Below are 26522 nucleotides of genomic sequence, written 5' to 3'. Positions count from 1 at the left end.
TAGGAGATCAGTCAGAATGTGATAACATGGAAATCAAGAGAGGAGAAATTCAGAATATATGGATTTAATCACTTACATTGTGTTTGATCATTGCAAGGGCACCGGAAAGTTATAAGGAGAATTATATAAATTTCCTTATTTACATTCATCACTTCTTAACTCTTCCTCACGTTTCTATATTAGTTCAATTACATGATTCCTCTGTTCAAAATCTTAAGTGGCCCTTTGTTTCTTTATTAATTGAGTACAAACTGGGCAGTCCAACATTCACAGCTGTCCACAATAAGGACAATTTTTCAGTCATGTCTTTCATTACCCACTAGATAGCAAATTTTATAGAGGGAAAAAGCTTTACTCTCCTTTGCCTGGCCAATTGTTGGCACAGGGATGGCACTTACCGGGTATCATTAAAAGAGTCAATGAATGCACGAGACACCTTCCTAAACCTATAGCAACTTTCAGTCAACATGATCTGCTCATCCTTTCCTGAACATATCTTATACTTCTCTTCTCCTTTACCATTGTTCATGCTTGCACACTGTCATGAATAATCCTAATGTCTATGCTCATTAAAATACTACCAACCCCGCATATATTATCTCAAATGTTACTATCCTTTTCCAGGTCTTTCCTAATGTCCCCATTTGTTGTCTTTCTTTTTTGAATCTTTATAAAAAATATTTTATGCTACGCATATTCATTCAGATTTGACATATAAACTTTTTTTTCTTTTTTTAAATGGTTAACCCCATCCCTCCTTCCCTGACTTAGCAATGACCTGGGAGATACAGATGAGGGCATTATTTTTCCAGGGTAATGTTAGAATAAAGGAAAGGAAAAGGAGAAAGAGTTTCATTTTTAAAGTATGAAGTCCTTATGGACATTGGGGAGGGTATGTGCTATGGTGAGTGCTATGACGTGTGTAAACCTGGCAATTCACAGACCTATACCCCTGGGGCTAATAATACATTATATGTCTATAAAAAAAATAAAAAAAAATAAAGTATGAAGTCCTGACTTTTTTTGTCTTGGATAGAAGCAGTCTATCTCAATGTCAGCTACTTCTCTTCCTCATCAATTTGTTGTAGAGGTCTTCAGGATCTCCATGACCAGGTGTCATATGGAACCTTCTTCAGCTATGTGATGTGTACTCAAGGCTGAATACCTTTTAGTTTTGTAGCAGTGTCAGTGGTCAAGAGCACTCAGTAAGGTCCTTTTTGATGGGGCTTGAGGGCTGTTTTCCTCTGAAGATGTTCTACAACACCCAGTCATTGAGATCCAGACTATGACCAGCAGGATCCCATGAATTTAGATCCAAAAGCCTTCTTTAACCTGCTGGTAACAGGCTCAAGCATAAGATATTAGAGATTTACAGTCATTGGTCATACTAGCATAAGATGACAAGGGACCAGCAGAAGGTTTTATACTGAAAGAATTTTAAGAACTTTGTAAAGTTTTTGTTAAGGCTCATAAGATTTATCTAGTGAGATGGGTGTCTCCATCACTGGAGACCATGCACAGTATACTCCAAGTGGGGAACACACTTTCCAACAGTTTCTTTGCTACGGTGGGGCCATTAGCCTTGCAGCAGGGGAAAATTTCAGCCCCTCTGGGAAACACTCATCCAATAACTAGAGCATATTGATAACCCACACTAAGAGGCAGTTGAATGAAGTCCAGCTGTGGGTGTTCAAAGGGTCCAGAGAGAGGAGTCTGAGGCCTCTGGAGACAAAAATTATTTTTCCAAAATTAAGGACATGAAAAGTCAGACATTGCTGATAGACTGCTTTTACAGTTTTGCAGAAGACTCTCCACCAATGTCTGTTCATAATTTGAGTCATCTTAAATGCATTATGGTGGGTAAAAAAACTACAAAAACTGAAAAATGGGGTTTGTTAGGGAACTGGGAAAAACCAAACAGGTGTCCTGGTTTTCCCAGAGTCCTAACATTCTTTAATTTACAACCATTATTTATTCATTTTACTTTCTGATTTTGAAACAGACCATTGCCATGTTTCAAGGCCATCAGGATGGCAAAAGTCAGAAAACGAGGGGTCAGTTTTTGCAGAACCAGAATGAGCTTTATCTACATGTGCCACAATCTTACAAATACAGTATAAAGAAGGCTTAGTATTACTTATTTGACAATGCTTCTCTTGTAAATTACATATCAAATAAACTTGATTAATTTAAAAATCCTTTGAAATATTCCAGTGAGAGGCATCTGGGTGGCTCAATGGGTTAAAGCCTCTGCCTTCGGCTCAGGTCATGATCCCAGGGTCCTGGGATTGAGCCCCGCATTGGGCTCTCTGCTCAGCAGGGAACCTGCTTCCTCCCCTCTCTGCCTGCTTCTCTGCCTACTTGTGATCTCTGTTTGTCAAATAAATAAATAAAATCTTAAAAAAAAAAATAGCAGGGGACCTAGATGGCTAAGTCAGTTAAGTGGCTGCCTTTGGCTTGGGTCTGTCAAATAAATAAATAAAATCTTAAAAAAAAAAAAAAGAAAGAAAAAAAGAAATATTCCAGTGAAAAAGACTTCATTTAGAATTTGATTTGCGGAAATTTGTCAAAAATATTATAAACAACCTTATAGCACTTCACTAAGTGAGATCACAAATTATTATGATCATGACCTGAGCGGAAGACAGATGCTTAACTGACTGACTCACCTAGGTGCCCCCTAGACATTAATTAAACTTAACTCATCATTTAATTTAGCATAACTTTAAGGTTTTAGCTTACCAAAAGGATCTAGGAAAACTAAGCAGACATAAATACTGCTGAAAAGAATAGCCTGTAGAGTTGACTTTTGTTTTATAAGAGGGTGTATAAGATAAGGATAATTTTTTCTCAAGTCCTCAAAGAATTGGGTGGTAACTTAATTGACATTATAGGTTGGTCTACCTATCCAACTACATTATCCTTAATTTGCTTCTTTCACTCTGCATACATATTTTTAATTTTAAATATTTCTGGCAATATTAAATAACCCCACTCAGGTGTAAGATGGGTTCCCAAAGATGGTTCAAAAAAGATTACCTTCTCAAAAACCAGAGTCACTTACAAAAATAGCAAACAAAAAAAAAAAACCCACCAAAAATAAAACACCAAAAGCCAAAAACCAAAAAAAACGAAAAACAAAACAAAACCAAAAAAACCCCCAACAACCTACATGTTCCAGGCAGGCAGAAAGCCAAGCACAATTATGAAAATGAGACAAGCAAGAAGGCCATTGCTATCTCTGGGAGAGAAAAGTTCAATTAACAATGGGCTTTGAATTTGGAAATGAAAGGTCAATTTGACATTTTATTTTATAATCTCTACTGAGCACTACAAACAGAGATTAGGAAGAATTGATTCTAAGAGAAATAAGAGTCAGAGAAAGACAAATGCCATATGATTTTACTCACATGTGAAATTTAAGAAACAAAACAGATGAACATAGGAGAAGGGGGAAAAAAAGAAGGAGGCAAACTATAAGGAACTCTTAACTGTAGAGAACAAACTGAGGGTTGATGGAGGGGAGGTAGGCAGGGGGATTGGCTAAGTGGGTGATGGGTATTAAGGAGGGCACTTGTTACAATGAGCACTGGGTGTTATATATAAGTAATGAATCACTAAATTCTACTTCTCTGAATCCAATATTGCACTATATGTTAACTATTTATTTAAATAAAAACCTGAAACCAAAACCAACCAACCAACCAACCAAATAAATAAATAAATAAATAATAAATTACAGGGATTGCAATATTAATATTAGCTTATTTTATGACATGCTGACTTTTGAGTAAGATTATTATACTACTGCCAAGTAGAAGATATTGGAATTTAGGGTATTTAATAGTAATGTTTAAAAATACCATATATGCAATTCATTATGATAAATTATGCACATTTGTCTTTCTTATTTTTGTATTCAATGTATTGTCATAGAAATTTGGAATCCATTTTTAGTAAATTTATATGCAAATATAAAAAAAAGAAAAGGAAGAACTCATTCTAGTAAGAATATTTATCTTTTGCCAAATGCAGAAGAATGAAAATGGACCATTTCCCTATACCATACACAAAAAATAGACTCAAAATGGATGAAAGACCTAAATGTGAGACAGGAATCCATCAAAATCCTTGAAGGGAACACAGGCAGCAAGCTCTTTGACCTTGGCTGCAGCAACTTCTTGCTAGACATGTCTCCAAGGACAAGGGAAACAAAGGCAGAAATGAACATTTCGGACTTCATCAAGTTAAAAAGCTTTTGCACAGCAAAAGAAATAGTCAACAAAACCAAAAGACAACCAAGAGATATATGCAAGTGTCTTATTAAAGGGCTAATATCCAAAATCTATAAAGAACTTACCAAACTCAACACCAAAAGAACAAATAAACCAGTCAAGAAATGGGCAAGAGACATGAACAGAAATTTCTCCAAAGAAGACATCCAAATGGCCAACAAACATATGAAAAAATGCTCAACATCACTTGGCATCAGGGAAATAAAAATCAAAACCACAATGAGATACCACCCCACACCAATTAGAATGGCTAAAATTAACAAGTCAGGAAATGGATGTTGACAAGAATGTGGAGAAAGGAGAACCCTCTTACACTTGGTGGAAATGCAAGCTGGTGCAGTCACTCTGGAAAACAGTATGGAGATTCCTCAAAAAGTTGAAAACAGAGCTACTCCACCATCCAACAATTGCACTACTGGGTATTTACCCCAAAGATACAAATGTAGTGATCTGAAGAGGCACCTGCAACTCAATGTTTATAGCAGCAATGCTCATAATAGCCAAACTGTGTAAAGAGCCAAGATATCTGTTGACAGATGAATGGATAAAGAAGAGTGGTATGTATATGCAATAGAATATTATTCAGCCATTACAAAGGATGAATACTTACCATTTACATCAACGTGGATGGAACTAGAGGGTATTATGCTAAGCAAAATAAGTCAATCAGAGAGACAATTATATGGTCTTACTCCTATATGGAATTTAAGAAAAAAAACAGAGGATCATAGGGGAAGGGAGGGAAAAATAATTTCTAAGATGAAGTTAGAGAGGGAGATAAACCATAAGAGACTCTCAATCATGGGAAATAAACTGAGGGCTGCTGGAAGGCCAGGGGAATGGGGTAACTGGGTGATGGACATTAAGGAGGGCACATGATGTAAGGAGCACTGGGTATTATAAAGGACTGATGAATCACTGAACTCTACCTCTGAAACTAATAATGCACTATATGTTAATTAGTTAATTTTACTTAAGTTTTAAAAAATGAGAAAAAAAAATTTTTACCTTTTGCTGACTTCTACTTCAACCTGTGCCCACTGATTTTTGCAGATTTTGGCCTCCAAGATTCCTTTAACAAAGCCTTTATTTATATAAAATAAGACAAACTAACATGTGCACCTTAACACACATGCAGTAATCAAAACATGTCACTGTGGACTGACCAAGAGAAGTCCCTATGCACGCCACCAACAATCCCCAATGTGGACTAAACCAGCAGACTCCATTCAGGGAGACTTTGGACAGGAAATGGGGAAGAGATTCCAACATAGAATTGTGGACTGAAACAAGGGCTAAGGAGGTGCTCCATTAGAGCCTTCTGTGAGTCTAGACGATCGCTAACCTGGACTGAAAAGCCAATTAGATAAGTAGCTTGAATGCAACAGAGCTGAAACCAAGGGGACTTACCAATAGCCTTCCAAAAGGGCAAGAAAAACAATGGACTCAAAAGGGCTTGAGAGTGCCACACCCATGTTTCTTGTTGTCCCTGAATATCATTTACTTTGGATCTCAAATCTGCTAACAAAATTCAACTGAGCAAGTCTTAAGATCTAATTTATTAAATGATTCATGATTTGGGTAGCCTCCCATCTGGCAAGTAGAGAGGAGCTCCCTTCTGTTGTTACTGGTGAGTTTCTAAAGAGATTTACAATTAAGGTAGGGCCTAGATAACATAGTAAGAAAATCATATTTGGGAGGAAAGAAATGACCTCGGATTTAAATGTTTTAAATTTGTGGAACAATTGCGACACTCATGGAAATGTTCAGATATGTAAGTCTTTGTCAGGCTGGTGATATATATGTGTAGATCAGCATGTGGAGTGTGTTTACAGAGTAGATGAGAAGGCTGAAGCTACATTTGAGGCTTATCACATTAAAGGTGTGGACACTCACTTATCTGTCCTTTCTGTATGTATTCTAGTTATTATTTTTCTCTTACTACTTAACTCTTCATTCCTTATCACTTCACCATGTTCTATTTTTCTTCATTGTACTTATCCCCATAGATTGTCTATCTTCATTTATCTAATTGCACATTGACTGTAAGCTCCATAAAAGTAGATATTTCATCTGTAAATTTTCCTGTAGCATCTGTAGTACATTGGATGATACAGTATGGACTGTATACTACAGTTAAAAAAAAAAAAGGAAAACACCAAAATACCAATGGCTTAACATAATGAAGAATTTATTTTCACTGTCACAGTCTGAAGCAGGGTGGGAAGATCACCTCAGTCTTGAGTCTGGGCATCTGAACACACAGACTCGAAGGGCTCTGTGACCATGGGAGGGAGGACTGGAAGGAAAGGATTTACATCACCCACAGCTCAGGGACCAGAACTTAGTCACGTGCTCCCAATCCAGCTGTAAGGGAGACTGAAAAATATACTTTCTGTACTTAGGAAAAAAAAAAAAAAAAGGTGTTGTAAATGCATGGCATTTCCTCTACCCCAGTCCTTGCCTGCAAACAGCATTTGGTACCTAGTACTTCCCAGCAAATATTATTAAAAAAAAAAAAAAAATCAGAATTTGTTATTTAGGAACAGAGGGGAAGAAGGGGGAGACAATATCTAACTATGAGCTTTTAAAACTTTGTTTCTTATATTTTTTATGTTTTCTTTCACAGACAGATATCCATGAAAATTAGCAAGTATTAATAGGAAATATGGTAGTAGCAATACCATTAAATCATAACCCAGTGCTGACATAAATTTACTTTAGAGGTATAGCAAACCCAAGAAACAACTTAATATTTATTACCTATTGTATTGGAACTCTATGGCATTTATAAATCCCGAGACTTTTGATAAAAGCAAAATAATAATATTTAAATATATGCTTCTCCCCAGTGATGCTCATGAACATCCAGAACTACAATGTATCACTACCCTTTCATATCAGGACAGAACTATTGTTGGAACTGTGCATCATGGTGGGTCAGTGGACTTCCTTGTTTGGGTGGGGAATGCCTGAAACCCCAATATATTTCAGACACACTTAATTACACAGAAAAAATCCTGAAGTCTCTAGTGTCTTACCACATAACTTGGCAAAGTATTTAGAAACTCCTCATCAGCACTCTATGCTCATATGCCTTATTTCTCTCTCCCATTTTAGGGTCTGTGCACGTGCTTTTTCCTGGCTGGAAAGTTCGCCTCTTCTCCAAATTAACACTTACTTATTTCCCAGGGGAAATGTTTCTAAGCAGCTTGATTCTGTCAAGTTCCCTCTATTTATGGATATATCTCTGCTTCATAGACCTTATCACCAATGAAAATTTCAGTTTATTGGTATGATTGTTTGGTTGGTATCTATCTTTCCTCCTTACTTCTAAGCACCATGAAGACAGCCACAATTTTTATATTCATTAGATTCCCTCGTGAAAAGAGTCTGCCAGAAACTCAATAAATATTTGTGAATTAATTAATTAATTTTGCCTTCATGACATTATCCGTTATGTTAGTATGTACAAGTGTATTGAAAAACAAAATAAAACAAGTAACAAAATCAATAGCAACAACACCTTGTTCTAGAAAACAAACAGAAACCTGGTAGCTAGCCAAGCAAGGACTTGTACATTTTGTCTTTTGTTCTATGATACACTTTTTTTTTTAAAGATTTTATTTATTCATTTGACTGAGATCACAAGTAGGCAGAGAGGCAGGCAGAGAGAGAGAGAGAGAGAGAGAGAGAGAGAAGCAGGCTCCCTGCTGAGCAGAGAGCCCGATGTGGGGCTCGATCCCAGGACCCTGAGATCATAACCTGAGCCAAAGGCAGCCGGTTAACCAATGGAGCCACCCAGGCGCCCCAGTGATACACTATGTTACACTTTGACATAATGAAGAACATAACTGGGATTACTCTGGGTAGTATGAACATTTTAACAATATTAATTTTTATAATCTGTGAACGTGGAATATCTTTCCATTTATTTGTGCCTTCTTCAATTTATTTCCTTAATGTCTTAGAGTTTTCAGTGTACAGTTCTTTCAGCTCTTTGGTTAAATTTATTCTGAGGTATTTTATTATTTTTGATGCATACGGATTTGTAAATGGACTGTCTTCTTTATTTTCCTGATAGTTTGTTAGCATATAGAAACACAAAAGATTTTTGTATATCGATTTGGTATCCTGCAACTATTTTATAACCTTTTAAAATAAAAATTATTTTCATGGGGCAGGGTAGAGGTGGAGTTAGGAGGTCATGAAAAAAAAATGGTAAGAAATTGCATATCCGAAAGGTTCAAGAGAAGTTCAGCAAGTGCCAGAGGATCTCATGAAGCCTTATAAACCTGAGCTTGTTAGATAATCTCTGTTTTTCTAGAACTTCAGAGAAAGAAAAATAACCACTCCAGCTCCTGCAAAATGGGGAAAACAACTACATGTTTTGAAGTAGGACTTGGAATATCTAGTTCAAGTTCTTCTACATCTTACATACAATAGCAAAAGAGACATAAAAGTACCTTTATTAGAGTCATGCTCAGAATAGAAAATGACACGTCACCAAAGTTAAAAAGTTCATCAGAGCAATCTATTTCCGATGCTACAACTACCTCCAGTTTGTTTCTTTTACCCAGCCCTTTTGGTCATTTAGTTCCTCTTTCCCACCCTCCCTCTATCCATACTCTCCTTCTTGTGGACTGTTGCATATAATTTAGATGGAATAATTGACCAGTCCTACCTAGAAATTTAAAGGAAGGAAGTACTACGTTAGGCTACTCTTCGGTTTTCAGTTAAAAAGGCCCACTGCAGTTATAAGGCTTATTTAAATTTCCCTGCAATGAATGGGCAGTTCTGTGGTTGTTACACTCCCCTTCCTCCAAAATCCAATACTTTTATTATCTATCCCAGCACTCTTTGCCCAAAGCAATGTTGTGTATAATTCAAAATACCAGTGGAAGGTGTTGATATTTAACATATAAGTAGCGTATATAAAATAAGTTCTGCAAGACCTTATTAGTTTGTGTACTCGTTCTTCTTCCACTGATTCATAATGTACAGGAGAGTGATCTAGTGCTGTTGGATCTATAGTAATCAAATACTAATTTATTTAATAAAATATCAATTTATTTTTATTTTTTAATATTTTATTTATTTACTGGAGAGAGAGAGAGGAGAGAGAGAGCAGGGGCAGGGGAGAGGGGCAGAGGGAGAGGAAGAAGCAGGCTCTCCTCTGAGCAGGGAGCCTGCCTTGGGGCTCAATCCCAGGACGCTGGGATCATGACCTGAGCTGAAGGCAGATGCTTAACCAACTGAGCCATCCAGGAGCCCCATTATTAATACTATTAAAACAAAGACTCCTTAACATGCTTCCCTTTGTTTAAAATCTAGTTTCTGAAAAATGGACCAGAAGCTGGATATCTACAGGAGGGAGTTAGTGGATGTTCAGGGTGTCCCACTCTTCTGGAGCATTGCTGAGGAGTGGTCCCAGGTGGAGACCTTTGAGAGTCGACCAGATGACCTTCTGATCGCGACCTACCCCAAATCTGGTAAGATCTTTTAATGTATTTGCACGCATTGATTGCTTATAGATCCATATGTACAAGCCCACTGATCTTCTGATCATTGGTCAAGGGTACAAAGTAGCAGTTACTGGGACAGTTTTGTCGCAAATTGGATAAACTCACTTTCTATTCTAAAATGCCTTCATTTGAATGGGGGCTAACCTGAGGGAAAATTAATGTTGTTGTTTTATTTTCCTTTGTAAATTCAAATAAAAATTATTAAATAAATTAATAAAAATTTAATAATAAATTTAATAATAAATAAATAAATTTAATAATAAATTATTAAATAAAATAAATAAAAATTAAAATTATCTAAAATGATTTAGATTCTTTAGAATCTTTACATATCTATATTCCTTCTATGCATTTTAATGTTTACATATTTTGTCCATTGTATTTTAAATATACTGGGTAAATATTAATATTTTATTATTTTAAACACTTTATAAATGCATTTAGAAATATTTTGTTATACTGTTAAACAGCTACTGACTTTGGTATATGATCTCAGAAAGGAGGATTTTAGATGCTTCAGTAAGAATCAATAATTTTTATTTCTCGAGATCTTTTTATGGCAGAGTCTTCCATTTACTCAGTGATAGATGTACAGAGAGATATCAGAGAATGGGTTTTCTCCTGCCTTTTATCCACTTAATTAACTTAAGCCTGTAGCCAATCAACTGTTCCATTTGTTAAATTCCCTAAAGTCAACTTTCTTTTATATTTCTGCTTCATTTCTTAAAGAACTTAAGGACAAAAAGCTTTTAATAAGTACATTGACTACTAATCTTTTCATATGATAAATATTAAAATTCCTTCATAGGAATATGTAACAAAGCCTGGGAGGAAACATCTGAATTTTTGGAGATTCTAATATCAAGATAATAACACTTGTTATGAAAACAAAGAGATCCTCTCAGGAAAGAAACAAATGTATAATACAGACCTTTGAAGAAATAGAAAACAAGCTTGGTTTTTTTTTTTTTTTTTAAAGATTTTATTTATTTATTTGTCAGAGAGAGAGAGAGTGCGAGTACAGGCAGGCAGAGTGGCAGCAGAGGCAGAGGGAGAAGCAGGCTCCCTGCCCAGCAAGGAGCCTGATGTGGGACCCCATCCCAGGACGCTGGCATCATGACCTGAGCCAAAGGCAGCCGCTTAACCAACTGAGTCACCCAGGCGTCCCGCAAGCTTGTTTTCGTAAACACTTGTTTTTTCTTTCTTTTCTTACTATACACATTGTTCTCTGAGCCATCCACCAATCCCAAATTGTTTGGAACCAAAACTACTCTGCATCTCCTTGTTGAGATACAAATTTAGAAAAGGTAGGGCAGTTACTGAAAATGTACATGCTCTTTTGTTTTCACTATTTTAAAAAGCATATTCACAGGCATTAAGATCATCTTTGGAAGGTATAATATAATCATACAAACAGTTTATATGCGAAAGTGCTCTTTGAAGCTGGATTTCTTCTAAAAATAGCTGATGGCTAGATGGCTACACATAAAGTAATTAAATACTCTTGGTCATTTTTGTCTTTGATTTTTTTCCCTTTACAAACTGTTGAGAACGTGTTTTAAAGTTATTAATATATCAGTTCCCTGTTAATTTTGTTATAAAGGATTGAAGCTAATTTACTCCATATATGAGGTAAATCACGTGTTCCCCCCCCAAATTTATGGAAAATAAACATTCCTAATTTGAAGCATAGCTAAAGTGGCATTTCTTTCCATCAGATTTCAGTGACCATAATTTACTGACAGGAAATGAAATGTGTTCTGTTGTACTTTGGAATTTAGGTCTCTCTCTCTCACTCACTGTTTTTTTTTTTTTTTTTTTTTAAGATTATTTATTTATTTATTTATTAAGAGAGAGACAGAGGGAGAGAGAGTGAGAGAGGGAACACAAGCAGGGGTAGTGGAGAGGCAGAAGTAGGTTTCCTGCAGAGCAGGGAGCCAGATGCGGGGCTTGATCCCAGAACCCTGGGATCATGAGCTGAGCTGAAGGCAGAAGCTTAATGACTGAGCCACCCAGGTGCCCCACTCTTCTTCTTCTTTTTTTTTTTTTTTTAAGATTTTATTTATTTATTTGACAGAGACACAGCAGGAGAGGGGACACAAGCAGGGGGAGTGGAGAGGGAGAAGCAGGCCTCCTGCAGAGCAGGGAGCCCAAAGTGGGGCTTGATCCCAGGACCCTGAGATCATGACCCGAGCCAAAGGCAGACGCTTAATGACTGAGCCACCAAGGTGCCCCAGAATTTAGGTCTCTTTTTCTTAAGGCATCATTGCTTAAGACTAAGCAAGATGAGGCAACAAACTCTTCAAGGATAGTATTAATTTCACTCACCTTTTTCTTAGTACTGTAATTGTCTCTGTTAGAGGGATGAAGGAGATAGTCTCATATTCATGATTTAGGGATGAAAAGAAGGAAGAATTGTCTACAAGAAAGGACTAAAAGGGAGGCCTAAGGTACTCTAATTTGTGGAACTAATCCAAAGGTACATCTTTGTGAGGTCATTGGCCAAAAATCTATGCAGTACATAGATTAATTACTGAAGTTAATTTTGAGTTTCCACCCATGATTATTCACTTTACAGACTATCATTCCTTACATGTTTGATAAATGGGAAGAGAATGGGAACAGTTAAGAAGATATTTTTCTCCAATCTTAAAATTGCTTTGTCAGCCTATCCTCAATAACCCGATCATTGAATACTGTAGACAATTAAAGAGGCCATATCCTTAAATACAGACTTATGATGATGTTACTTCCCTATAAACTCATCATACTTTGAAAATGTATTTGATACCAAACCATCATAGCTTAGCCTAGCCTACCTTAAATGTGCTCAGCACAATCACACTAGCCTGTAATTGGGCAAAACTAATGTAAAGCCTATTTTATAATAAAGTGCTGAATAGCTCATGTAATCTATTGAATACTGTACTATAAGTGAAAAACAGAATGGTTGTGTGGGTATAGACCGGTTATAAGTGAATCAGTTGTTTATCTTGTTGACTGTGAGCTGCAGCTAGCTGCCCCTGCCCAGCGTCATGAGAGAAAGCTTCATATTGCTTATCACTAGCCCAGGAGAAGACCAAAATTTAAAATTCAAAGTTCAGTTTCTACTGAACACCGATGAGTTTCACACCATTGTAAAGTCAAAAAGTCCTAAGTTGAACCATTGTCGGTGGGTGATCAACCGTACTTTGGATCCATTTCTCAAGGTTAATGAGACACAATCTCAGAAGAACCAGAGGGACTCCACCCACTCCGCTCACTTAGGATCAATGGTCTTTTGTTTGTGAGTAGCACCTGGTCACCACAGATGCAAAGTTCTCTTTGTATCTTTCTTCACACCTCCACCAAATGTTTTTCCTCAGACACTCTTCAGCCCCCAAAGCCTAATCATATTTTTGATATTAATAAAAACTGTACAAGTTTCTAGTCAGACTACTTGAAATTGGCTTCTTCCCTCTGCATTCCACTCAGAAGGGTGTGCTACATGACCTACACACTGTCTCTTCTATTACCCACGTCTTACTTTCCTTTTGTGACTTACTTTATGATTATTTTAATCAGGCTTCCTCTTACTCTCTCACACACAATACACATATATATGTTCCAGATAGATAAGGATCTTCCTTCAGAAAAGTGGGAAGAGAAAAGGGGGATGGAAATGAAGAGCACCTTTTTGTTTTTGATATTATACAACTTCTCTAGCTATGTTGACTTTCTTATATCCTTTTTGACGGAGAAGTTTATAGTCGTTCCTTTTTTTTTTTTTTCCCCTTAGGAACAACCTGGGTCAGTGAAATATTGGATTTGATCTATAACAATGGGGATGTGGAGAAATGTAAGCGGGACGCAATATACAAACGGGTGCCGTTCATGGAATTGATTGTTCCTGGAATGGAGAACGGTATTTTCCCTCAATTTTCCTTTTTACCACAGGAATAAATCCCCCTATCATTTTGTGGTGTTTGGAGGAGTCATGATGGACTGCTATAGACAGAGCTTGGACAGTTGAATCCTGAGGGTTTCTAAAAGAAGAGTAAGAATTCGGTTGTACTTACAACCATATTATACTCCTCTTGCACCCAAACATAGTATCTGCATAAGAGGAGATTTTGACGAGTATGTATGTTTTCTTAATTGCACAGATGGACACCTTCAACATTTGAATGTACATTCATTATATACAGAAAATTGTCTGATCCAATATAAAATCTGTCTACTGCTTGTTAGCAGATGTTCACAGACTCAAGAAACAGAATTATGGATGATCTTGTATTATTAAAATTTTAAAAATTAGTTATGAGCTTTATGGCTAAATTCAATTTTATAATTTGAATATAAGAAAGCTGGAAAGGGGTTTTGAAATCTTCGAGTTCAGCTTCCCCATATAGTAAATGAGAAAAGAAAGATAAATGAAGGAAAAATTTGGATGTCTTGACATTGTCCTATTGTTGTTTCTGCCTCAGCGAGGTATTAGACCTGAAGATTTTACGGACAGTTATGGTCTGTTCTACACAGGAAATAAAACGGCATAACTAACAAGAATTTGTCATTTTTGATCCCATGATAGATTTTATATGTATCTGAAGCCAAAAAGTCATTTCAAGCCATATGGTGGAGTTAATGTTTACAACGTCTTAGAGTTTATTGCAATTGACCTTTATGATTCCACATTTATAATGTAGCTTAACTTCTCTGCTTATAGGTGTGGAGGAGCTGAAAAACATGAAGCCTCCTCGGTTAGTGAAAACACACCTGCCTGTTCAACTTCTCCCTTCTTCATTTTGGAAAAATAACTGCAAGGTAGCAACATTTAAAGAAACAAAAATCCTTATTTGTGTTGAAATTTCTTTTACTCATCATGCAGAAGTTACGGTGGGATATTACAACCCCTGAATAAATAATTGCAAAAATAATAGTGTGGTCCCTACATCCAAGGGTTGAAATAACACAAGTGGACAAAAATGCTATAGATATATAGATATAGACTTAGTGCCCAAGCACTGAGAGTCTCTCAGGTTTTCTGTTCTCGGAAATGCCTGCCTTTCTGTCTAAATCTCTTTACTCAGTATCTACTTTTAAATATTTAACATCTAAATATTTAAATAATGCTAGAACTGCTTCTTTATGAATTCAATATAATTATAATTTACAAATATGGGTTTGTAATTATATATATTTTATAGTATTTATATATATAATGGGTTCTTTTTTGGTTTCGTTTTAAAATAACCATTTTAATTCAACTATAACATACATGGAGAAAAGTACATAAATCTTAGGCATACAGCTTGATGAATTTTTACAAAGTGAGAATTCCCATGAAACCTGTACCCAGATCAAGAAAGTGAACATTACCAGCACCCCAAAAGCTCTGCTTCTTCACACTCTGGGCAGCAATGCCTATTTTCAAAGATAACCACTATCCTGAATGTTTTTATTATAAATTAGTTTGTCTGTAAAAGGAGAGTATATAATCTTGAATATTGAACTTATTTCATATAACAGAATATTTATGAGATCAATTCTTATCATGCTGTCACCTTGTTTTTGTTTTGTTTTCTTTAATGTAGCCTGCTGGATCACAAAATGTGGTACCCTGAGCAAAAGTAGCATCTGAGAGGAGCAAATCTCAGGCCCAATTCAGATCTATTCAATCAAAGATTTTAGGGATGAGGTCCAGAAATCTGAGTTTTAATAAAACCTCCAGATGAATTTGAATCATGCTAATGTTTGAGAGCCACTGATATAAGGAATTCCATTGTCTTTGTGAATATTTCCAACCAACTTACCCACTGTACTATTAATGACAGTTGGATGGTTACTATTTTTTTGTAATTAAAATAGTACTTCCAGCACACATTCTATCTTTACTGAGGCAAGTAGAAACAGTCCTCCCTAAAGAACTTAGAGGTGATGATCACAGAAGAAGACAGTTGGCTCATTAACATAGTCTCTTGGTATCAAAATAGGAAGTTATTAGAAATGTTTATCTCAAAAAATTACATAGCAGCAGTCTCAAATCTTAGAACTCTACACTCAATCTTTCTACCTACTCCTTTTTTATCCCAGAATATGAGAACTACTATCAGGAACTCAGGGATATAAAATTTCCTGTTTCCTTTTCCCATCAACTGAAAGAAAAGAAGAAAGGTGTTTCTAATTAGATGAAAGGAGATTTCTTCCTGAATACATTTTCCCTTAAGGTTTTATTTACTGCATGGATGCCTGGGGCCTCAGTATTATTATTAGATGTACTTCAGGGGAGAAGTAAGCTTAATGGATTTCAGTGGACTTGCCTGGAAACCTAGTTACCATCGAGACATAACGATGTCATTTCTATGGGAAAATATGCTCAAAATTTCTGTTTCCAAGCAGATTTTAGGGCTCTATACATAAATGAAATTTTAATCTCACACCAAATCATTATAAACAGCAATGATCATTATGTGATCATGAACAGAATGAAGAATGTTTATTCATTATTGATTAAATGTAACCAAATAATAACTTATTTTCAGTTCAAAATAGGACATTTTTTCAGCTTTAAAAATTTTACTTTAGGGGTGCCTGGGTGGCTCAGTTAGGTGTTCAACTCTTGATTTCAGCTCAGGTCATGATCCCAGGACTGTGAGATGGAGTCCCCTATTGGGCTCAGCACTGAGTGTAGAGCCTGCTTAAAATTGTCTCCCTCCCTCTCTCTGAACTTCCCCCCAATTCAAACAAGTGTGCTCTCTCTCTCTCTCTCTCTCAAAAAAACTAATAGTAAAAAAAATTTTTAAAAAGCTTATCTTTTTAAGTTTTGTAACTTTTATTGTCCTTTTTGTATGTTTTAATAAGTGATACAGAAAAATATTGTAAATTTAAGAATGATATTATCTCATTTTTGTTCATTTAGTATTTACTGTAATTCCTGATACTTAGTTTTCTGTGTTTTTAGAGATGTTCTTTTCAAAGGCTAAAGAGGAAATAGAAAAAAGAAAGTAAGCATTCTTACAAGATAAGCAAAAGTTTACAAACTATTAAATAATATAAATGAAATCATGATTTCCCATATCTCCCCACAGATGGTCTATGTGGCACGAAATGCTAAGGATGTGGCTGTGTCTTACTATTATTTCTACCAGATGGCAAAATTACACCCCGAGCCTGGCACCTGGGAGGAGTTCCTGGATAAATTCATGACTGGGAAGGGTGGGTTCAACTCTTGACTTTAATCAAGGAGTTCTATAAGGAAAAATCTTTTTTCAAAGAGATAGAAAGGTCAAATATAAATCTGTGTTTATTATAAACCTAATATGTGCCCAGGACTCTACTAATGTTTTAAGAAGACTATAGAGGAAGCAGAATACATAGTTGTCTCGTCCCTGTAAGAACTTTTGGGGAATATGTAATACAGATATTTCAGTCCCTTGCCTTAGTGTTTCATTAGTGCTTAGTGACAATTGTTTTCTTCTCTTGCTGTGCATCGGTTGCATTGTCTTGATTTTACATATATTTCTTCGACTCTCTTTTCTTTACCATTCCCTAATTTTTATTATATAAACTGAAAATTGTTGAGTAAAGATTTTATCTTCAAGGATCTCTTTCCCTACTTGTGCATTCTCTCCTTCAGGGAGACATATTTATGCCAATAGTAGCAGCTCTACTTAAAGTTCTCATATAAACATTCTTCTATCAAGGCAAGAACAGCTCAATGATTTCTTGCAAATTTTTACTACTCCTGCTACTTGGACTATTCTCTGTCCATAGAATATCTACTCATTCTTGTCATTATCAAACCCCAATTGTTCTTCCATCCAAATATACTCTTCTTCCTTCGCAGCCCTTTCCTAACCTCTCCATCCCTAAGATTTTCTCTCCCTTTCTCTAACTTCTATGAACTTTCCTGCCACTCTTTTCCAAGTAGATTGCAAATTCAGCGAGAACAGGGGGAATTATCCTACCATCCCTCTTCCTTGAACTAATAAGTGTGTTTGTGTTGATAATGATGACTTGGAATAATATTTAACAATTCTTTATGTAAATTTTTCTAATTTTCCAAATGTTATATCTTTCAATCTAGTGGCGTTTGGTTCTTGGTATGACCATGTGAAGGGCTGGTGGGAGAAGAGGAATGATTATCGTATCCTTTACCTATTCTATGAAGACATGAAAAAGGTAAAAGGCAATTATAATTTTTATTTTTTAAGGAAACCTAAGTTTCATCTTTTTTTTTGTATCACATTTTCCTTTCTTCTTGGTCTATAAATATTACTAATCCACTATCAGGGTAACTCTGCATTGAAAATCAATCTTTTATTCAATTTACTTTTTTTTTTACCACTACTGCCTTCTGCTCTAGTTGAGGCACCTATCTTAACTTTTTTGGAGTACCACGTTTTGCCTCTATTGTCCACTCAGAGAAAATGATCTTGAAATCTAAATGAGAGTATGCCCCTGCCTTCTTCAAATATGTTAATGATTTCTTTCTCTACCTGAACTATAAAATCATTAAGATAATTTAGAGGTCAGCATTATTTAGTCCCTATCTCTCTGGCGCTTCTCGTGTCACTTTTCCTCTTCTTACTAAGTGAGTCTGCCTAAAAAATTTTTTCTCCACTATTTTCAAATTAACTTTTTCTCTTCCTTCATGTCTTAATTTAAATGTTAACTCTCCGAGTTCTTTCATATCCATAGGGTCAAATAATTCACCTTATACTATCTATTAAAATCCCTTTTCTTAGTGTTTTTTTCATAACATCCACCACCATTCTAATTAATTTACATATGTGTTTCTTACATTGTCTTGGTTTCCTTTAGTATAATGTAAGTTCCTTGAATGTAGGGATTAAAATTATCTTATTGGTGGTTGTTTCCCCAAAGGACCAGCACAGTGGAGAAAACATGTAATTTAATTTATAAAACATCTAGTTTTTATTTTTTCATCTTCTATCTGGTTATTAGCATGAAAATTAATTCACTCTCCATTTTGATCAAAAACTTATTCTGATCTGATTATTTAAATAGTCCATTTAAGAAGTGTTCCATATCTCTTCAATTGACTGTGTTTCAGGAAGCTTGTCCACACCTAAATTCCTTTAGATAACTATGACTACCTTTCCTCTCTTAGTTGGGAATTCTGTTCTATAGCCTCTAGGAAAACCACCTTATTCAGCTAAGGTGACCCCCTCTGGGAGATTCATCAGTTAAATTCCCAGCTTCTTCTACATCCTGTTTAAAGCACTTTTTTTCCTGTTACTCTAGATTAAGGGGTGACATGTTACCCTAATTATGTGTCTAGAAACAACAAATAGGTGTTATTGTAGATGGATAGGTGTCATCTGGAAAGAAAACTTCCTACATTAAGTATAATAAGGTCTTTAAGCAAAAGAAGTTTAGTCTCCTCAAATATGGGAGAAGAATCTACATCTGCTGGTGGAAAAGGCTCAAAATTACTGAAGGGTTCCAGAGTGGCAGTGCCATCAAATCCACCCCAAATAGTCCCATTCCAAGCTTGAGCAGTTGTACCTTCTCCCCATCACTCTTCCATTTAACTTTCACAGGATAGACCTGATAGTATTGGGACTTCCCTGTGGTTCTTCCCCTTGAATAATTAAGATGTGTGTCTGATTTCCACCAAGTTCATATCTGTTTCTACAAGAAATAGATTATTTTAGAGCCACTATAGAAACTCTGGTTCTATTTCCACGAATTGAGATGGGTACCTCAATAACGCTAAATGGATTGCCTTCTGCCTGATTGCATCAGGTCACTAAGATTATGGCTCTCAGTCTCACTTTGGTTTGGATCACCAAGAAGATCACCTCTCCAGTGGGTAACAGGGCCCATACTATTTGGCCTGTGTTCTACTCTTACACTGTTCTTACATGCTATTCTAAGGAGTCTGAATCATTGAGGAGGGAAATCATAAGAAATACATCAAATATATCTCACCTCTTCATCATTGCCTCTTTCTCATCTCCACCACTCCTTAGGCTGGAAATGGGTAGGATTTTATTTACTTTCCACGTCTTATATTCATACTATCAAAAAATCTATGAAGGAGTGAGGTAGAAAGAGTATCTTCTTTTCCACTATAACTCTTGGGAATAGGTAATGTTTTTTTTTCTTCTCTTGTGACATAATTAACATATAACATAATATTACCAATGTAATGATTCAATATATGTATATGTTATGAAAGGATCACAGTAAGTCTAGCTGACATAGTTATTTTTTTCTTGTGATGAGAAGAAGAGATTTTCTTATGATGAGAAGATCTACTCTTTAGCAACTTTCAAATACACAATGCAGTATTGTTAACTATAGTTGTTGCTGACTACAGTTCTTGAACATAGAGGAAAAGCTTTCAGCTTTTCATCATCAAATTCATCATTGAGTATACTAGCTGTGGCCTTGTCATATACAGCCTTTACTGTTTTACTTTTGTCAAATGCTTTTTCTGCATGTTTTGAAATGCTCATATGATTTTCATCCTTCATTTTGTTAATGTGGTAAATTATATTGGTTTGCTGATATTGAACTGCTTTTGTATCACTAGAATTAATCCCATTTGATGAAGGTATACAAACCTTTTACTGTGCTGTTAAATTTTATTTGCTAGTATTTCGTTGAGGACTTTTGCATAGATGTTCCTCAGATATGTTAGCCTTTAATTTCCCTGTATTCTTATCTGGTTTGTGGTAATGCTGGTCTTGTAAATGTTTTTGGAATTGTTACTCCCTCTTCTACTCTTTAGAAGAGTTTGAGAAGAATAGGAATGGATATTAATTCTTCTTTAAATGTTTGGTAGGTGGGGATTCCCTGGGTGGCCCAGTCAATTAAGCATCTGACTTCCACTCAAGTCATGATCCCAGGGTCCTGGGATTGAGGCCTGCATCTGACTCCCTGCTCAGCTTGGAGCCTGCTTCTCCCACTCCCTTCATACCTCTCCCTGCCCCACCCCATTCATGTTCCTTCTCTCTCAAATAAAGAAATAAAATATTTTAAAAATATTTGGCAAATAATCTATTCTTTATATTAGATATGATTTTAGAAAGGAGATCAAGGATTTTAGTATATGTGCTGCCGAAGCGAGCACAGAAAGGAGATCAAGGATTTTAAAAATTATACCTCATGATAATTTTAGCTTGCACTATTACCATTTGTTATTCTACAGGTTAAGTCTATTTTTGAGTGTGAAAGATTGAATATTAACCTGGTTTTTCTTTTTTGTACTTTTTGAAACAAAATTATGGGTATTAAAGAAGGCACTTGCTAAGATGAGCACTGGGTATATCTATAAGAGATGCATGGCTAAATTCTACTCCTGAAACCAATATTACATTATATGTTAACTAACTAGAATTTAAATAAAAATTTGAAAAACAAACAAACAATCAAAATTTACTCTTCCTTTTAGCGGATGGTGGCCTGGCCAAGAATAGGACATGTACTTTGGAAAGCAAAATGAAAAGGGCACAAGAAATATAAAATAATTTCTTTCACCACATTGACATATGTAGAACCATATTAAATGTAGTGTCTATTTTATGACTAAATCTACCTGAAATAATTCTTTCTCTTTGTAATTTTTTTTAGGATCCAAAGCATGAAATTCAGAAGTTGTTAAAGTTTCTAGACAGAGAACTGTCAGAAGAAACCGTGGATAAAATCCTCTATCATAGCTCTTTTGATGTGATGAAGCAGAATCCAAGTACAAATTATAGCACTGTACCAGATTTTGATATGGATCATTCTGTATCTCCCTTCATGAGAAAGGGTAAGAAATCGTATACCAGTTTCTATACAGCTTGCTAATTACAGTCATGGAGGGTGTAGGTAGGAAACAAAGAACAATATTATAGGAAATGGAAAAAGATTGAGTATGCTGGCAAGAAAAAAAAATAGGAACAAAAAAAATCTTAAGTGAAATAATTTGTGGCAAAAAACTATAATTTCTGTAAGTGCAACATGTAAGACAAACATTCTAATGAGAAATGTTTAGTCAAGAGCCTATGCATTGATAAGCATGAGTCTTGGCATTCTTGGCAAAGCGTTCATTTGTCTGAACTTTCTAGATATTCTTCATATTCCTTAAAATTTTTACTGTGATGGGTAGCCGGCTTAAATGATGTTAAGCATACCAAATGAATAATGAAAAGTGGCAATTCTTAGAGGTTCTTGTTATGATAAATCACATGGTAAATCATTGTATCTCAGGGTATAGTTAGCATCTTGCAAAAAATAGTTCCTAAATAAAGATGTGTTGAATTGAATTGTGTGTGTGTGTGTAAGAGAGAGAGAAAAAGAGAGAGAAAGAAAAGAGAGATTCTGTTAGTTGTGTATGTATTAGTTTTTCTATAAAACAAACAACTCCAAGGGGCACCTGGATGGCTCAGTCAGTTAAGAGTCTACCTTCAACTCAGGTCCTGATCCCAGGGGTTGTGGGCTTTCTGCATGGCGGGAGCTTGCTTCTCCCTCTCCCTGTAACCCTCCCCCTACTTATGCTCTCTCATTCTCTCTCTCACTCAAATAAATAAATGAAATATTAAAAAAACAAAAACACAGTAACTCCAAGAATCTCAGTGGCTTAAAACCACAAGTTTTATTTTTTGATTAATGTTGTTGAATTCTGGCCACCAGCAGCTGTTGCAGTTTGGCTAATTCTTTTTGATTCTGATCAGTTTTGCTTGACTTTCACAGTCTCAGCCTCTTATGTCTTTTCTTTCTGAAACACAGGCTGAAAAAACTACCCATTTGTGGGACATGCCCAAGATCATAGTAGACAAGAAGAGCAGGAGAGGTGTTGGAAACTTGCAATGTCTTTAGAGTTTCTGGTTAGATGTGGTATATATTGCACATACTCAAATTCCATTAGCCAAACATATCCAAAATCCAAGCCAAAGGAAAGAGGGGAAGAGAGATCACACAACACATGTCAGTGGGCAGAGGTGTAAAATCTTACAGTACAGAGTGAATAATTATTAATATAATCTAGACAGCTTTGGAGAAACAAGTATTTGGTGACAGCTTATATAGGGACTATTAAGAGTAATTTCATGAATTATGATGTATCTTCATGCATCCCAGAGATTTTTTTTTTTTTTTTTTTAGAAAGTTAGAAAGTGGGCCAGGGATAAGTCTTTCTAGGAATATCTGGGTCTCAGATGGGTATGATTTTGCTTCCCAGGGAATGTCTGGCAACATCCAAAGACATTTTTGAGAGTCACGACTGAGGCTGTGCTATAAGCAGCTAATGTGACGAGGTCTAGGATACTGCTAAACACACTGTAATGCACAGGGAAATCTCACATCCGCCCAGCCAGTGGTCTAGCATTGAAAAATTAAAAAAAAAAACAAAAATGCCGAAGTTGAGAGATCCCGTGGCGGACTAATAAAGCTATTTTGGCATGTTTTCTTCCCTGCCCTTTTTTCCTCCCTCCTAAAACTTGGCTTGCAAGTGACTTCTGAATTACCTGTGAGAAAAGGCATTATTTTTTGTTTGTTTAAATTATTTTTATTAACTTATAATGTATTATTTGCCCCAGAGATACAGGTCTGTGAATTATCAGATATTCTTTGCAAATGCTATGCTCTCTGTCTTTTTCAAGGTTTTAGATACGGTTAGTGTTTTCAAGGTTTTAGATACGGTTAGTGTTCTGAAAACTGAGCAATCCTGAGTGGCTCAGTTGTTAAGTGTCTGCCTTTGGTTCAGGTCATGATCCCAGGGTCCTGGGATCAAGTCCTACGTAAGGTTCCCTCCTCTTCTGGAAGCCTGGAAGCCTGCTTCTCCCTCTCCCACTCCCCTTGCTTGTGTTCCCTCTCTTGCTATGTATCCCTCTGTCAAGTAAATTTAAAAAATCCTTAAGAAAATGGAACAATCCTGAAATAATACATACGTTTAATTACATTTAACCCAGTCATTTTTAAATCTTACTTGGTTATAGAAATTTTTTCATAAATTACCACTTGATATTGGAAAATACAGTCTTAAAAGGACTGAAAAATTCTCTATTTTTTGTTAACAATGCTCTTAAGGCCAAAGAATAAAGATTTTGGAACACTGGATTTTCTCCCAGTGACGTTTCTTGAAATCTTGAAAGGATTACTTATTTATATAAGATACTGGACAAATCCATCTTTGTTTGTTTTGTTTTGTTTTGTTTTGAAAACCAAGAAGGCCCAGGAGTTTGGGAGTGAGGAATGGATTTATGGAGCAGATACGAAAAAGTTAAAGGATTAAAAATACACGTGTGGCAATTCAAACGAAAACTGATCTAAGAAGGAAATTTTATAGTAGTCTCAAAGGTACCATTTTATCTTTCTTTTCAGGCATTTCAGGAGATTGGAAAAATCAGTTCACTGTAGCCCAGTATGAAAGATTTGAAGAAGATTATGAAAAGAAAATGAAAGGGTCTACACTACGGTTTCGTTCAGAGATTTAAGAAATCCTGTTCTTTCTCCGACTCCTTTAGCAAGCACTTAAATTAAAAAAAAAAAAAAAATCCTTGAACATTTAATGACAAAAATTCTGTATGTTAATATTTCTGTATTTACTAATATTCGTGCTTTGTAGCAGAATATTCAAAAAATTTCAAAGTCTGCAAATGAAAAACCAATACTGTCTGTACAATTTTAATCACCTTCCACAATGTTCTTACTATTCTTAAAGACAAAATAATAAACTGAAGTTTAAAATCGATATATGTATATCTGCTTTATTTTTTAAATTCAAGTTCTGGGTCTTTGGACTTGCAAAGAAGATATTTAGGGTGGTCTTCAAGATGGGTGGATTAGAACCAAAGTATTCTTTTAAAAGTCTTTAATTTCTTTTTGTTATATGCTTAGAATGATATCAGTGTAATATAAGGTTGGTGACATCTTTGTGTCAGCAGTTCACTGAAAAGTAATGGCCTAGAATGTTTTACTATAGATTACATTTTGGATAGTTTATCCATCAATCTTTGTCTCCTGTGTAGTTTATATGTTAATGATCTTAAACAACAACAAGAAAATAATCAACAAACATGTTACCAAATATTGCTTGTATAATAATGCAGTAGTTACTGTCAGAGAAAAAAGATCATTAGTTACCATAATATCAAACTAATAAATTGTGGGGCACCTGGGTGGCTCAGTGGGTTAAGCCTCTGCCTTCGGCTCAGGTCATTGTCTCAGGGTCCTGAGATCGAGCCCCACATCGGGCTCCCTGCTCAGCAGGGAGCCTGCTTCCCTCTCTCTCTCTGCCTGCCTCTCTGCTTACTTGTGATCTCTGCCTGTCAAATAAATAAATAAAATCTTAAAAAAAAAAAAACTAATAAATTGCGTATGAATCATGTACCTTGGAGGTAACAAAGTACAAAACATGGATCCTGAATTCAAAGAACTTTAAGCCAGGTCAGTAATAAAAAGAATATACAGAGAAATAATTGTAAGAAGAACTTAAAAATTAGCCTCAAAACCAAGAGCTGACATTTATGGAGAGGTTACTACGGACTAAACGCTGTGCTATACTAGATACATGGCTTTACTTCAAGTGATCTTCATTCAATTCTTCAAGGGTATTCTAATTTTTCCCAATTTTAGTGCACCTAACCACACATGTCAAATATTGAGCAAAAGCATAAAGAAAGGACACTTTGCTTTCTGATTGCTTTTTAACATTCACTCTTTTTTTTAAAAGATTTTATTTGTTTATTTGACAGATCGCAAGTAGGCAGAGAGTAGGCACTCTTATCTCCACTTTCCTCACTCACTTATCCTCTGTGCTCCCTCTTTCATGTTCTCAAATCCTTGCCATTGCATGTTAATCACACCTCATGACTTCCAGCTAATCCAGATGTGGTTAAATTTATAATGATCACTGAAAATCTTCTCTGATGGAGCATCTCAGATGCTCTCAAGTTTCATGAATTTTGAGACAATAAGAGAAACTATTTTGTTTCAAAAACGTTCAAGTTAGAATAAATAATAAATATTCTTGGATTTGGGTTTTTTTCTTGACTATGATATATACACACAGTAGAGATTTAATAATAAAAGAATCTGTATTAAATGCTACAAACCGAGTTTTCAAACTTCTTTTTATCCATATTTATTTCCTATTTTGACTTACCTTAGATCTTGAAGTGTCCTCACTTTTCTTCACCTTATAGATATTCTTAATAATTATGACTGGGACACCTTTTTATTCATAACTATTATAATCTCTTCTGATTTTATCAACCAGGTCTTTTATAAACTTCAACTATTCTAGTTTTATAATAACCATCAATACCTCTAATTTGAAGAGAGGAGATCTCAATTTACTGAAATTAGTAGTTGAATGATTGAACTTGGAATGTTCATAATCTATTAGGAAATATGATAATTATACCTTGAGAACCTTATATTCACCTAAAACAAATAAGACAGTTGCTGTGATACTACTCTAGACGGAGCTATGTGACAACTTTTCAAAATAAAATGAAAAAGAGTAGATATTTAAGATTAAAACTATAGGTTGTTGCTTTTATGTTACAGTAAATGATGTGTAATCACTTTTCTTGTGATATTAATTTAGCAAACTAATAACTTACTGATACATAATTATAAATAAACCTTTCCTGGCTGATTACATAATTTTAAAAAGTGTGAAAAGTATTTCATAAATTCACTATATTATAATAAAATAAATATATAAGATTATAAGATTATGTTATAATATAATTTTAATTGT

The 26522-nt window shown here is 35.4% G+C and overlaps 1 protein-coding gene across 1 annotated transcript in view; it reads left to right on the top strand.

Annotated features, from left to right (window-relative positions):
* The window catches only part of LOC308339296 (sulfotransferase 1 family member D1-like), a 34327-nt gene extending 9821 nt beyond the window's left edge, over positions 1–24506 (top strand). Inside the window, exons 2-8 of the mRNA XM_080797816.1 lie at positions 9630–9787; positions 13599–13724; positions 14526–14623; positions 16888–17014; positions 17886–17980; positions 21404–21584; positions 24137–24506. Of these exons, the coding sequence (XP_080653942.1) occupies positions 9640–9787; positions 13599–13724; positions 14526–14623; positions 16888–17014; positions 17886–17980; positions 21404–21584; positions 24137–24249 (888 nt within the window). The 5' untranslated portion in view covers positions 9630–9639 and the 3' untranslated portion in view covers positions 24250–24506. The remainder of the gene's footprint in view (positions 1–9629; positions 9788–13598; positions 13725–14525; positions 14624–16887; positions 17015–17885; positions 17981–21403; positions 21585–24136) is intronic.
* Positions 24507–26522: the final 2016 nt, after the last annotated feature.

Source organism: Martes martes, assembly GCF_963455335.1.
Source record: "Martes martes genome assembly, chromosome: 2".
Lineage (NCBI taxonomy): Eukaryota > Metazoa > Chordata > Mammalia > Carnivora > Mustelidae > Martes > Martes martes.
Note: the sequence above shows the minus strand (reverse complement) of the source record. Positions and strands in the feature narration are given on the sequence as shown.